This window comes from Meles meles, chromosome X (genome assembly GCF_922984935.1).
Source record: "Meles meles chromosome X, mMelMel3.1 paternal haplotype, whole genome shotgun sequence".
NCBI classification, from domain to species: Eukaryota; Metazoa; Chordata; class Mammalia; order Carnivora; family Mustelidae; genus Meles; species Meles meles.
In genome coordinates, this window is record NC_060087.1 from 37,130,625 (window position 1) to 37,145,681 (window position 15,057).

Consider the following 15,057-nt stretch of genomic DNA (forward strand, 5'->3'; position numbering starts at 1 on the left):
AAGGTATCGAGTGTATTTGTAAAGCTGAGGTGTAGAAGATGAGGCAGAGGGAGGGAAGAATGTTAATAATTTATCCCTAGCGAGGGGCCTGGGAAATCGCTGCTCAGCGGGGGGCCTGCTTCTCCCTGTCCCTCTGTCCCTTGCCCTGTTCATGCTTGCTCTCTTGCTCAATAAATAAAATCTTTAGAAAAAAAGTTATCCCTAGAGAGAAAACAAGAATGAATCTGTTACTGTTCTCTCTTTCCAATGAAGTTAAGGTTCCCCAACTTCAGCACTTTTTATTAAAACACACACACACACACACACACACAGAGCAGAACGAGGAAATGTGGACAGCTGTAAGGGAACAGACTGTTGGATGCTGTCTCAGACACACTGCTCTCTGCTCGTCTCTGGCGCTGGGTCAGATATGGCCACACACAGTTATGTGCACACGCTTAATCTTTCTGTCTTAAGAAACAGAAACACAGTTCTGTTAGGAGGCCACAATTCTATATTGGAGATGGGCTATTTTAAACAGAGCAGGCTAAAGTTGGTGGTAATATTAAATTCAACTCTCCTGACAGTGTACTTCCAAACACAAAGATGAAATCTGTTAAGATGTCACTTTTTATTCACATCCAACACACTAAATCAAGTTTCCTTTTTTTTTTTAAACCATACTCCATCATATCTCATGCTCTTCTGGTTTCTCGCCCTCAAACAGAAGACTTTGTTTCGTTCCCAGTTTATACGCAGCATTCAGCAAGATCAACATTTAAAATGGAATGGTTGGCAGAGAACCATAAAGTTACTCTCACTGGGTTGTATGTCCCACTAACTTTAGCACAGAGGAAACAAAATCTCAGGACCAGAATGCGTATTGGCTGAGGTAAGATGATAACTTTTGCAACGAGACTGCAGACATGGGTCAAATAACGAATGGCTTTGTAGAGTTGTAGGGAACTCCACTCAGGTTCATGAGCAACCACCCTCTTACCACTTCCTTTAAAGAGACTGAACAAGCTCCCTGCTGGAAAGGAATTCAAGTTTTCAAGAGTCAAATATTTAGCTGAAAAGTATGTAATGAAGTATGTAATGAAAAGTATGTAATGTAATGTCTGCGATCCTGGTACAACAGATGATAATGCTGTTCAAGGATTTACACTGCATAACAATAATGGGAATGGCTTGCCCTGGAAATAGGGCATCTTACTTAAAATAGAACTTTCTGTACAGTTTCTGAGTTATCTGAAGAAGCTCAGTGATTAGAAACAAGCTTCAATGTGTCACTTCTTTTTGGTGAACCTGGGGTCAGCTGTTGATATCCAACAATATTTTCTTAAAGATTTTATTTATTTATTCGACAGTGAGAGATCACAAGTAGGCAGAGAGAGAGGAGGAAGCAGGCTTGCTGCCGAGTGGAGAGCTCGATGTGGGACTCAATCCCAGGACCCTGAGATCATGACCTGAGCCGAAGGCAGAGGCTTAACCCACTGAGCCACCCAGGCGCCCTCCAACAGCATTTTTTAAAAAATACGTTTGAAATCTGGCAAACTGTGAGGGAAAGGTGATTTACTACGAAAAACAAAGCTAGGGGCACCATGTTGCCTGATTTCAAGCTATATGACAAAGCTGGGATCACCAAAACAGCATGGTACTGGCACAAAAACAGACACATAGATCAGTGGAACAGAGTAGAGAGCCCAGATATGGATGGACCCTCAACTCTATGGTCAACTAATCTTTGAGCAGGAAAAAATACCCAATGGAAACAAGATTATCTCTTCAATAAATGGTGCTGGGAAAACTGGACAGCTATATACAAAAGAATGAAACTCAACCATTCACTTACACCATACACAAAGATAAACTCTAAATGGATGAAAGACCTCAATGCGAGACAGGAATCCATCAAAGTCCAAAAACATAGGAGAACATAGGCAGTAACCTCTTCAACATCAGCTACAGAAACTTCTTTCAAGACAAGTCTCCAAAGGCAAGGGAAACAAAAATGAAAATGAACTCCTCGGACTTCATCAAGATAAAAAGCTTCTGGACAACAAAGGAAACAGTCAACAAAAAAAGATGCAACCCATAGAATGGGAGAACATATTTGCAAATGACACTACAGATAAAGGAATGATATCCAAGATCTATAAAGAACATCTCAAACTCAACACCCAAAAAACAAATAATCAAGTCAAAAAATGGGCAGAAGATATGAACAGACACTTCTCCAAAGAAGACATACAAATGACTAACAGACACATGAATAAATGTTCATCATCATTACCCATCAGGGGAATTCAAATCAAAACCACATTGAGATACCACCTTACACCAGTTAGAATGGCAAAAACTAACAAAGCAAGAGACAACAAATGTTGGAGATGTTGTGGAGAAAGGGGAACCCTCTTACACTGTCACTGTTGGTGGGAATGCAAAGTGGTACAGCCACTTTGGAAAAGTGTGGAGGTTCCTCAAGAAGTTAAAAATAGGGCTAGCCTATGACACAGCAATTGTACTACTGGGTATTTACCCCAAAGATAGAGATGCAGTGAAAAGAAGGGCCACATGCACCCCAATGTTCACAGCAGCAATGTCCACAATAACTCAACTGTAGAAAGAGCCAAGATGCCCTTCAACAGATGAATGGATAAAGAAGATGTGGTCCTTAAAAAAAAAAAAAAGAAGATGTGGTCCATATACACAATGGAATATTACTCAGCCATCAGAAAGGATGAATACCCAACTTTTGCATCAACATGGACGGAACTGCAGGAGATTATGCTGAGTGAAATAAGTCAAGTAGAGAAAGTAAATTATCATATGGTTTCACTTATTTGTGGAACATAAGCAATAGCATGGAGGACATTAGGAGAAGGAAGAGAGAAATGAAGTGGGGGAAATCAGAGGGGGAGATGAATCACGAGAGACTGTGGACTCTGGGAAACAAACTGAAGGTTTTAGAGGGGAGCGGGGAGGAGGGATGGGTGAGCCTAGTGATGGGTATTAAGGAGGGCATGTACTGCATGGAGCACTGGGTGTTATACACAAACAATGAATCTTGGAACACTACATCAAAAACTAATGATGTACTGTATGATGACTAATGTAAGATAAAAAATATAAAATGGGATTTTCAAAAATTTAAGAAGCTACAATGAAACTTTGCAATGAACTTCTATAACCTATCCTGCTCACAAATCTAAGAATGATTATGCATTGAGATATTATGATTTACAAAAAGAAATTAAAATCACCCAGGGCATTTTTCTTTTATGGGATTAAAAAAATACCTTTCCTCTCTGCACTGAAAATCATTTTTCCTAAGAATATTCCATAAAACTTCTAGAAATCAATTTAATTAAAAAAAAATAGTTGAAGGAAGCCCTCAAAGATTAGTTTCACAGATGAATCTCCATTTGTGTGGAGATAATACACTCCATTTATTTGAAGAATACACTTTCATTTCATTTGCATGCTAGCCTTCAAAATTTCTATTTTGTGCTGCCTTTTCCTCTGAAAAGTCAGAAAACATGTAAATAGCTAAATTTTATAAATTTTATTTTTTAAAGGACTTATTTATTTATTTGATAGAGAGAGACATAGCGAGAGAGGGAGCACAAGCAGGGGGAGTGGGAGAGGGAGAAGCAGGCTCCCCACTGAGCTCCCCCTGATGAGGGGCTTGATCCCAAGACCCAGGGATCATGACCTGAGCCAAAGGCAGATGCTTAATGACTGAGCCACCCAGGCGCCCCTGGAAGTTAGATTTACCCTGGAGAAAGGTTCAGGGCTGCCCATCACAGCTATGGCCCAGGTTATTTTGGGTAAAGTTAGAAATATGTATCTGATTTTGTGCCCAGTAAGAATGGTCCCAGGAGCCCTTGAGTTAGATGTTCCAGGAAAACATTAGTCTAATGGTATGGCAGTGAAATGCTAGCTCATGATGGGGTATATACCCTTACCCGAAGTCTTAAGAAGAGGCCCAGCTGGCTTAGTCATATGCTACTGTAACTAAATCAATTATGAAAGTTTTCCTCTGACAGCAAAAAAGGAAACTGAACAATCAGTTCACCTGGGCCAATTTGTGTTCTTTAGAGGGATGCAAAATACTGTGGATTTTGACAGTGAAAGTACCCCAAAGGAGGCCCTCGTTTGCTTTAGGTTTTAGTTGTCTGTGTACAGAGCTGCTTTTATTTCCTGCCCATTAGAACATTGTACTTATGGAGATTTATTTTTGAAACCAAGAAATTAAGACTTGCTTGACCTCCTAGTTCCGTCTAAAAAGACCATCCCTTTGGTGGCCTAACAATATAGGCCACTGTGGCAGATTCTGGGCAGCTGACAGCTCTTTCTGAGAAACTCAAGCAGTGGCCTGAGTTTAGTTAGTGGCACCTAACATGACTGTTCTGTCGGCCTTTTTCAGTTGGCAATTAACTCTAAAATTAAGCCCGGTAAGAAACAAATCATAATGCCTTTTTTTAAAAAAAAAAAGATTTTATTTATTTGACAGAGAGAGAGAGATCACAAGTCGGCAGACAGGCAGGCAGAGAGAGAGGGGGAAGCAGGCTCCCCGCTGAGCAGAGAGCCCGATGCGGGGCTCTTTCCCAGGACCCTGGGATCATGACCTGAGCTGAAGGCAGAGGCTTTAACCCACAGGTGCCCCCATAATGCCTATTCTTGAGCAAGCAAAAGAAAGCATAAGGAAACACCACTACTTAGATGACACAGGTGGCTTTATTCTGCTTTTACTCAAGCTTTCTGAAATATGGAACTTTTTAATAGCAGATATAAGCGTCTGCCTACCTATGAGAAATTTCACTAGGATATGAATTTCTTTTCCATTAAAACACTAACATTAAAGAAGTGTCGGGGCGCCTGAGTGGTTCAGTGGGTTAAGGCCTCTGCCTTTGGCTCAGCTCATGATCCCAGGGTCCTGGGATCGAGCCCCGCATCCGGCTCTCTGCTCAGTGGGGGGCCTGCTTCCTCCTCTCCCTCTGCCTGCTGCTCTGCCTACTTGTGATCTCTGTCAAATAAATAAATAAAATCTTAAAAAAAAAGAAGTGTTGAAGCCTCATTTCTTTAAAAATTTTTTAAAAATTTATTTTAAAAAGATTTATTTGAGAGCGAGAGCATGAGAAGAGGGGAGGGGCAGAGGGAGAAGCAGACTCCCCACAGAGCAGGGAGCCCTACGTGGGGCTTGATCCCAGGACTCCAGGATCATGATCTGAGTCCAAGGCAGATGCTTAACCGACTGAGCCACCCAGGTGCCCTGTGAAAATGGATTTCTATTGTGGCAAGTTAAAAGAGAACAAAAGAGTTTGGCAGAAGAGGTTTTAATGAGACAGTGTTAGATCAGCCACAAAGAGGAGAAAGCAGCTATGTTCTTGGATTAGGAATGCTGCAAGCCAACCCCATCAAATATTCTTCAAGTGAGCATGTCACATTCCTTTCTGGGGGAAAACTCCTCCCTTCCTTGAGAACAGCATGAAGAAGAATCAGGCCTTGTTGCACTGTGATGGCTTTTTGAACATTCCTCTGCCTTCTGGTAAAGTTGACTGTGGTGCCATAAAAAGAGAGAGGCACTCAGTGGCCAACACTGGGACCAGGGACAAGCTGATTCATTACTCTTGGTATTTCAGAGTAAATTCCAGTCCCTGTTTTAAGAAGTAATTCGTCTGAACAAATAAGGGAACCAAAGAGACTCCTACGGTTAATCATAGTTTCAGTGAAAATCACACATTCCTTTCACAAAGATGTAGAACACAGGCGCTAACTTGGTGCCCCAGAGAGCAACTGCCCGGGGGATGGAATGAAGGCTGGATTCCCTACTACTGGACAGCTTTACTTTTCAGAATTTGGTCTTCTCTGCTGTACAATGGTCTATCAAAAAGCATTCATACTGGATGAATGGATAAACCAAATGTGGTGTATACCTACAAGGGAACAGTTTTGAGCCTTGAAAAGGAAGGAGAGAGTGACATACGCTGCAGCCTGAATGAACACTGAGGATGCTAGATGAGGTGAAATAAGCCAGGCAGTCATCGAAGAACAAATGCGGTAGGATTCCATTTACATGAGGTATCTACGCTAGTCAGAGTCCCTGAGGCTGAAAGTAGAGTGGTGGTCAACAGGGGCTGGGGAGAGAAGAAACTGGTGGGTTGTTGTTTCATAGGTACGGGGGTTTCAGTTGCGGAAGCTGGAAGGAGTTCTGGAGATGGACGGTGGCGATGGTTGCGCAACAGTGTGAACAGTGTGAACGGTGTGAACGGTGTGAACGGTGTGAACAGCCACTGAATCGTACGCCGAAAACGGTTACCATGGTATGTTTATGTCAGGTATATTTTACCACAGTAAAAAGACAAAAATATTGGTGTTAGGTCATATCTGTTAAAAAGCTGTGAACTTTGGGAAATTACAAATATGTATTTGCATGTAAAAGAAATGAATAGCTGAAACACGTTTCTCTGAGAAGGTACACTCCCTTATTGAAAAAATAGATAAAATTATGTAATTCATAGTGTTTTTATTTTTTTAAAGATTTTAATTAATTAATTAATTAATCAGTCATAGAGAGAGAGAGAGCACAAGCAGGCAGAGTGGCAGGCAGAGGCAGAGGGAGAAGCAGACTTCCCGCTGAGCAAGGAGCCCGATGTGGGACCCGATCCGAGGACCCTGGGATCACTACCTGAGCTGAAGGCAGTAGCTTAATCAACTGAGCCACCCAGGCGTCCCTCATAGTGTTTTTAAATTAGAAAAAAGTTAATTTGGACTTCTTTCGTGAGGCACAACAATGCGCTGGTTAATAAAAACAGTTCTTGGGACAGAAAAGCAGATTTAGCATTCTCAAGTCAGTAAGTGGTAAATTCTTAGCCCTAACATGAACTGCTGAGAGGAGGAAGTCAGTGTGCTATCCCTGTGAAATCTGCTAGGATGACCCCTTCACGGTGGGCCTTGGGCACTGCTGAGGGCAGGCAGTTTGGCTTTGCTGGACTGGTGTCAGGACACAGGGACAACTCCAGGAGATTGGAAAGTGCTGTTTATAGTCGGAGTGATGGGTTCCAAAGACATTATGGGATCCAGAGTACACTATAACCTATAGCACATGGAAGGAACTTCCAACAGTGCTTGACCTTAAAATAATACAAAAAGGGTAAAATAGATTTTTTTAAGGTAAGAGGGAATTCCTTCTCATTTTTCACTTTTTTTTAAAAGATTTTATTTATTTCTTTGACAGAGACAGATCAGAAGTAGGCAGAGAGGAAGGCAGAGAGAGGAGGAAGCAGGCTCCCTGCTGAGCAGAGAGCCTGATGCGGGGCTCAATCCCAGGACCCTGAGATCATGACCTGAGCTGAAGGCAGAGGCTTTAACCCACTGAGCCACCCAGGCGCCCTCATTTTTCACTTTTGAAAGCTTTATTGGTGCGTCATTTATAAACTACACAATATTTGCCCACTGTAAGTTTAGAGTTTGAAGATGCTGAGTAAATTTATACAGTTGTACAACCACCATCTCAATTCAGTTTTAGAACAGTTCCTTTATCCCCAAGAGTTCCCTTGTGTTGAATCTAAGAACTCCTGGCCTAACCCAAGGCAATGAAGATTTACGTCTACATTTTCTTTATAAGTTTTTATTATTTTAAGCTTAAAGTGAATCTATGATTCATTTTGTGGAAATTTTTTGTGTAGGGTGTGAGGTAAGGGTCTAAGTTAATTTCTTTGCATACAGATAGTCATAGCACCGTGTTTAAAAACAAAACAAAACAAAACACCACCACTATCCTTTTTCCACTGAATTTCCTGGTGCCTTTGCTGAAAATCAACTGGGTCACGAATGGGAAGGTTTATTTCTGAACTCTATTCTGTTTCACTGATCTGTATGTCTATCCTTATACCAATACTCTGCTTTTGCATTACAGTAGCTTTGCAAAAAGCTTTGAAATCAGTTCTCTAACTTTGATCTTTTTTCCAAATTGTTTTTGCATTTCCATATAAATTTTAGGATCAACTTGTTAACTTCTACCAAAAAAATTCTGCTGAGATGTTGATAAGGGCTGTCTTGAATCTATAGGTGGATATGGGGAAAATTGTCACCATAACAATACTGAGTCTTCCAATCCAACAATCTGTCTCTCTTTCTCCATTTATTGTGATCTTCTTTACTTTCTTTCAGCAACAGTGTTCATACACTGTCCTAAACTTCTTTTGTTCAAGTCACCAAATATTTTATTCTTTTCAATGGTATTGTATTTCTTTAATTTTACATTCACATGATTTACTACTTATAAAACTACTGATTTTGTAGTTACATTCACATGATTTACTACTGTGTAGAAATACAGTTAATTTTTGTATATTGATCTTTTATCCTGCAGTTTTGCTAAACTTGTCTATTAGTTCTAACAGATTTTTTTTTTTGTAGATTCCTTAGGCTTTTCTACATACAAGAATATATCTCTGTGAGAAAATGGTTTTACTTCTTCCTTTCTTATCTGCATAACCTTGAATTTCTTTTTCTTGCTTTACTGCACTGGCCAGAACCTCCAATACAATGCTGACTAGAAATGGTAAGAGTAGACAACACTTGCTTTGTTTCTGGTTGTATCCGTTTTCTATTGCTGCTTAATGAATGACCATATACTTAGTAGCCTTTCTTTTTCTGGCTAAGTTTGTTGATATCTTCATGAAGAATGAAGAAAAACTACTTTGAAAATATTCAGGATATATGCTATTTCTAGCTTTCTTTACCCTAGGAATTTTGTGTTATGTGGTAATTTTCTACTGACACTAATACTTGGGCATTAGTTACAGTTATATACTAGTTATCTATATTATAGAAACACATATGGAAGTTTTTGCCCATCTAGTTAGAAAGAATGGAAAGGGAGATCCCTATACCCTATACCTTGAAGAGCAGCAATGTACTTCAGTCTCCAGCCCCAGGAGGCAAGTAGCACAAAGGTCATACCACTGGCCCACTACCCAGCTGGTTTTTCATGTCTGCTGAAGCTCATGCTCAAGGCTGGCAGGGACCCTCAGAAGGTTCCAGTAGTTCAGCTTCTGCAGGTCCGCAGGTCTTATATTCTAGACAGTTAAGTCTAACTCGACTGGACTACAAATTCATGGGAAACTTAGCTTTGGCATTTCCTGACTGGTAATCTATTTAAATATCCAAGCTTAACAGTGTATCAACTTACTTTTCAAACCCCAAATTGCTGGAAAACATCAAATCATTGCAGAAGTTCCAGTTTTTCCCGCTTTAGGAAACCTTTGAGTTCTAAAAATAAGCTGTTCCCAAATAGTTCTACTAATTTAATATCATCTCAAAAAAGCAAAAGAGTAAATCAAGAGTTGTAGTTTTCCAGTGCTGGATTTAAAAAAACTCTCTAACTCTCCCTGGACAGTAAAAAACTGCAATAAAGATGTTGGTAATACAAAATATGGAGGATTCCAGACACTGCTTTATTTCTAATGCAGTATTTTAAAATATCAGTTAATCTATAATAAAAATCTACATATAAATCAATATAAAATGTTAAGTTGCTACTGCAGTGATTTTCTGCTCTATTAATCTAATCACAAATTAAACATAATTTTAGGATGTCCCACAAAAATAATTTAATTAGGTGGGGCTTCATATTTACTGTGGAAATGGCAGTCTGTAACGAATGCTAACAGCTGTTCAGAGGTATGACAGATGGTGGGTGAATGTTTAAAACTAGTTGTCAAAGTTTGGCAGAGAGAGAGAGAGAGAGAGAGAGAGAAATGTGTCATTTAACATGTTTTATAACACTGTTGACTTACAAAGTAAACATTTATTCTGCAACAGGAAAATTTCCATGAGATATTGAGAAGATCGAGGATCACCACCAAATAACATTCGCAAAATGCGTTTTAACTGAAAAAGCCTTGATTTTTCAGTCTAAAAATGCATCTGTCATCTGACAATCCAATGTATCACACACAAGTTGCAACCCAAAACAAACTCAAACTACCATTAAAAGACCCAAGTACACCTTAACACCAATTCCCAACAAAGCTCACTTAACGAGTGACCAGGTAAGGTTAAACCTGAAGAATCAATTTAGGGCAAAATCAGTTTTCCAAGTGGTAGTGGGCTGAATACTCTCCCCTCAAAATTCATGTCTGCCTGGAGCCTCAGAAGCTGACCTTATTTGGAAACCGGGTCTTTGAAGATGCAATTAAGATGTGGTCATACTGGATTAGGGCAGGCCCTAAATTCAATGACTGTTGTGTCTTTATAAGAAGGCTGCATGAAGACACAGAGTCACACCCATCCAGAGAGAAAAGCCAAGGGAAGTCGGGGGCTGAGACTGGATGGACGCATCTATAAGCAAAGGAACCCCCAGGGATCACAGGCAACAAGAAGCTGGAAGAGGCAAGGAAAGAGGCTTCCTTGCAGCCTCAGAGGGAGCACAGCCCTGCTGACACCTTGATTTAGGACTTCCGGCCTCCCAAACTGTGAGAGAATAGATCCTGTCATTTTTAGCCACCCAGTTTGTGACCCTTTGTTGTGGCAGCCTCAGCAAACTCATACACAGGCCAAACTGCCTTTTCCTAGTAAAACTGATCTATATATTTTATGCACAGACCATCTCTGCACAGGGCTTATAATTTGTGAAAGCAGACATATGGACCAAGCTGGACCAAACACGGTTCCTCATCAAGCCTCTTTATCTCTCTCCCCAAAATGAGGAGCGGCATATATATGCCAGGTAGAACTGGCTGGGGAGCAAACATTTAGAAATTTCTGGATTGGTTTCCTTTTTTTTCTAATTTCTCACTACAGATTAAACCAGGTGTGTTTTACTAGAATTCAAAAAGAAAGCATTTCCCCTCTCAGTACAACCACAATATTTCTCCTTGTGTTTTAATGTAAATTCTCTCAACACAACAGATGTTTCATTTTCTTCACATTTTAATAATATTTCTTCGCATTTTCAAGCTTATTATTTTGAAGGCATGACTAGAAAAAATAAAGTACTAGATGATCTGTAGTCTCCTGTAGGAACTTGATCATGTTTCTTTTTGACAGCTTAAAACTGAGGACATCAAACTTAGTTGTTTAGAGTGCTGCTGAAAGAACAGGAATTATTTAAATGTAATAAAGATAGTTCATAAAATGGCTCCGTGGGATTAAGTGACAATCAATCCATGGACCACAAAACTATCTACTAGGTATCACTACTTGGAATCCTTCAAAAAGGAACCAGTGCTGGGAGCCTGGGTGGCTCAGTTGTTAAGCATCTGCCTTCCACTCAGGTCATGGTCCTAGGGTCTTGGGATCGAGCCCCACATCAGGCTCCCTGCTCAGTGGGAAGCCAGTTTCTCCCTCTCCCACTCCCCCTGCTATGTTCCTTCTCTTGCTGTCTCTCTCTGTCAAATAAATAAATAAATAAATAAAATCTTTAAAAACAAAAACCAAAAAAACCAAAAAGGAATCAGTGTTGATTCTGTAAAACAAAATGATTCCAATCCAAGCATGGGCTATGGAACATTAGAAGGAAGAGAAATGAATGGTCAAAGTTTGAAAAGCTTTTTCTCAAGAGTTGGTCATACTACGCTCCTTCTTACTTAAGCACTTCAAGTATGAAAAATTTGTTTTAATCATTACATTTCTCTATATGGCAGTTACTTGAATACCTCACTGATTGTACTAGTGAAATGTAGTCTGTTAGTTCTGAGACAAGAGCTTAATGAACTATATTCATGGGCTCTAGATCATGAGAGCACATTCCAGTGATGGCTTAGATCATTCATGATGATAGCTTTTCATTGAAGGATGGGTCAGTTTGGATCTTCAGAACCCAGCACTGCCCAGGGACAGCCTTACAGTCAAATCATTTCAGGGGGTGGGGGGTTCTGAGGTTCATGTGTAGCATTTGTCTGCAAAATTCTGCAGACATGGCGTCTTTTTCTCAGGTACAGCGCCTTCTCAGTCCACGCACTCCTTTTCCAATTGAGATGCACTGAGAGGGCAGATCCTGACACTGCAGACACGTTCTAAAGTTTATAATTCGCAAGAATCCAAATGAACTTTAATCATGTTTTTCCTAACATCTAAGAGTCTCTTCTGAAGTTGTGACAATGTCCACCTAAGAATGCTGCAGTTAGTCAAAGCACATGTTTTCAGTGAGGTCTGAAGGGCTTAGCATTGGGCAATAAGCATGGCCTGGCTCAGTTCCAAAGTCCAGTCTGTGTCTGAGTTATCTGGCCCTCCTTGTAGAAGCTAGCAATATTCTTCCATTTCCCCTGCAGTCTCAAGCTGGGTGGACTCATATACCTTGTTCCATTAGTCAGAAAAACATAATCTTGAAAACTAGTTTGGATTTCTCTGAGCCTTTCAAAGGCAAAAGGTCCTTGATCTAAAAGGTCAGTAGATCTTAGCAATGCCCTAACCACTGAAATAAACCAAATCTCCATGCTCTGCTACAGCTTCCTTCGAAGAGCTCACTTGCTAGTTCCACTAAAGGGCGGGACTTGTGTGGGAAATTTACATTTGCAAAAACCCTCTGGATCCTATGAAGCAAGGATAGACAATGATAATGAAGACACTGAATAAAGAAGAGGAAGAAATGTTAAGAGCTCTCCACCAAATGGAATGAATTTCAAAGGCTTTCTGGTACCTGAGGAAAATAACAGTTACTTGAAATTAAACTTATCTGAAAATGCCCTCAAATTACTTAAATTAAACTAAAGAGAAGACACATTTCCTTATCCTGCTGAGTGCATTTAACTTTACTGAAGGACAGCTGACATACATAATTGTAATATATGTAAATTGTACAACATGAGGATCTGATGAATGTGTACACTGTGAAAGGATTCCACAATCAACATAATTAACACATTCTTCACCTCACATATTTAACCTTTTTTTGGGGGTAGGAACACTTAAGTTCCTTTTTTTTTTTTTAAAGGAGATTGTGGGTGTAGGTAGGTGGGGAAGGGCAGAGAGAGAATCATAAGCAAGCTCCAAACCCAGTGCAGAGCACGACAAGGGGCTTGATCTTATGACCCTGAGATCACAACCTGAGCCGAAATAAAGAGTCGGACGTCCAATCGACTGAGCCAGTCAGGTGCCCCGTGAGAACACTTAAGTCCTACACTCTTAGCAGATTTCATCATATCATATAGCATTATCGACTACAGTCAGTCATCATGTTATATATTAGAGTGTCAGACCTTACTCATCATATAAGTGGAAGCTTGTCCCCTTTTACCAACCTTCCTTATTTCCCTGAGATCACGACCTGGGCCAAAAGCAGATGCTTAACCGACTGAGCCACCCAGGCACCCCCACATCTCATTCTTTTCACCTGCTGCCCAATATTCCTCATCAGGGGTACACAGGCCATGGTTTATTTCCCTGCTGTCCTCTGTTCACTCCTACCCCCAGACTGTGATTAATGTTCACATCCCTGCATCTTTGTACCTGTTCGGGAGTGTTTTTCTAGAGTAGAGGGATTCTTCTAAGAGAAACACACATATAATACATATACACACACATATAATTCTTTTTACAGTGACTTGCTAGGCTATATTGCTTTGTACAATATATTTTATTTTAGTTATGAATCTAAAGTGGATGATTTCCCACATTTCTCACAGACTTAAGACTGAAAATGGGCTGTTATGATGGACGTCTAGAAATTCATGTAAATTAAAAATGGCACAATGAATATTTAATTCACTAAAAATAACTTAAAAAAAACCCAGACAGACTTACATCTAGTAGTGTGTGGAGATGCTGATCCTGGAAAACACTGTGTAGAAAATCTAAGTCCTTTTCACTGCAGTCTGTAAGTGCATGAATTTCTTCCAGGCTGTCCAGCACCTGTGAGACTGCTCCTAAGGGGAACAAACAGAAAAGAAACAGCCAGAACAGAAAGTCAATGTCAAACTAACCTTTGTAACCTCAATCTTACATTTCAGCACAATGGACCAATAAACATAACTTCAAAGGTTCATGGCTTTACTGGATAGACTTAAATGAACTTCATATTGCTTAAGGATAGAGTATTTTCGGTGAGTTTCTGTTTGTGACAATGTATTTGTGTGCTTCTCATTTTTGAAAGTACACTGAAGCTGGTCTTACTTGAATTAACGAAATGTGTCAACTATAATTGAGCTACTGAAAGATCTGGGTGCAGCAAGTTATACATTGGGAAGAGTGTGTCACGATGTTTGGAAATATTACAGAAATCGCACAGGTGAGCCTTCTGTACCAGTATACCCCATCAAGAACTGAAGGTAAAGCCAGCTGTAGCTCTGAGGGAAAAACCTTTGAAGGATGGGTGCTCCTGCTGAGTAAAATAAGCTTCTTAGGATTTTTTCCCCCCCTTAAAGTAGGCTCCATGCCTAGTGTGGAGCCCAATGTGGGGCTTGAACTCAAGACCCGGAGATTAAGACCCAAGCTGAGATCAAATCAGATGCTTAACTGAATGAGCCACCGAGGTGCCCCAGCTTCTTAGGATTTTTAAGGCTCAAACTTAAGTTAGCATTCTTTCTCCTTCCTTTACGAAGTCAAGGTAATCAAGTTGTTCTCAATCTATTGGGCCCTTTTCATTCAAAAGACAAAGACAAAGGCTGAGTATACTGACTGACACTTCCAAATACCATATTAAATATTAGGGCCACTCATTCTTGCAGGGCAAAGAAATGGTAGTGGGATCACTGTCTTTAAATTTCTTCTTACAACCAGGAATCCAGAGAGGTATTAGTAGGGAAAGATACATACTGGGGAGCAACAAAGTCACTTACACAGGCTTAAAGAAATGCTAAGCCTATTTGACTCTGCAGACAATGTGCACATACATACTCCAGAGAAAGAACCCTAAGAGGCTAGGCGTTGGAACATTAGTGTTTGAGAAATTCTAACAGTAAGTGCCTCATTGCACTTGTAAGTCTTGGATCAACAGTTTTCAACCAGTGGTGATTTTGCCCCCAGGGGGGACATCAGACAATCTGCAGACATTTCTGTTATCACAACTGAGGTGGTGTTGGGGGGATGGTTTGTGCTACTATGGTTTAGTGCATAAGGCCTGGGACT

General features: G+C 40.3%; 1 protein-coding gene across 13 annotated transcripts in view; it reads right to left on the minus strand.

Annotated features, from left to right (window-relative positions):
• CASK (calcium/calmodulin dependent serine protein kinase) overlaps window positions 1-15,057 on the minus strand; it is a 343,974-nt gene that overhangs the window by 59,137 nt on the left and 269,780 nt on the right. For all 13 annotated transcript variants that reach the window (XM_045994396.1, XM_045994399.1, XM_045994395.1 and 10 more), the window contains one exon: window positions 13,735-13,856. In XM_045994396.1, the coding sequence (XP_045850352.1) occupies window positions 13,735-13,856 (122 nt within the window). The remainder of the gene's footprint in view (window positions 1-13,734; window positions 13,857-15,057) is intronic.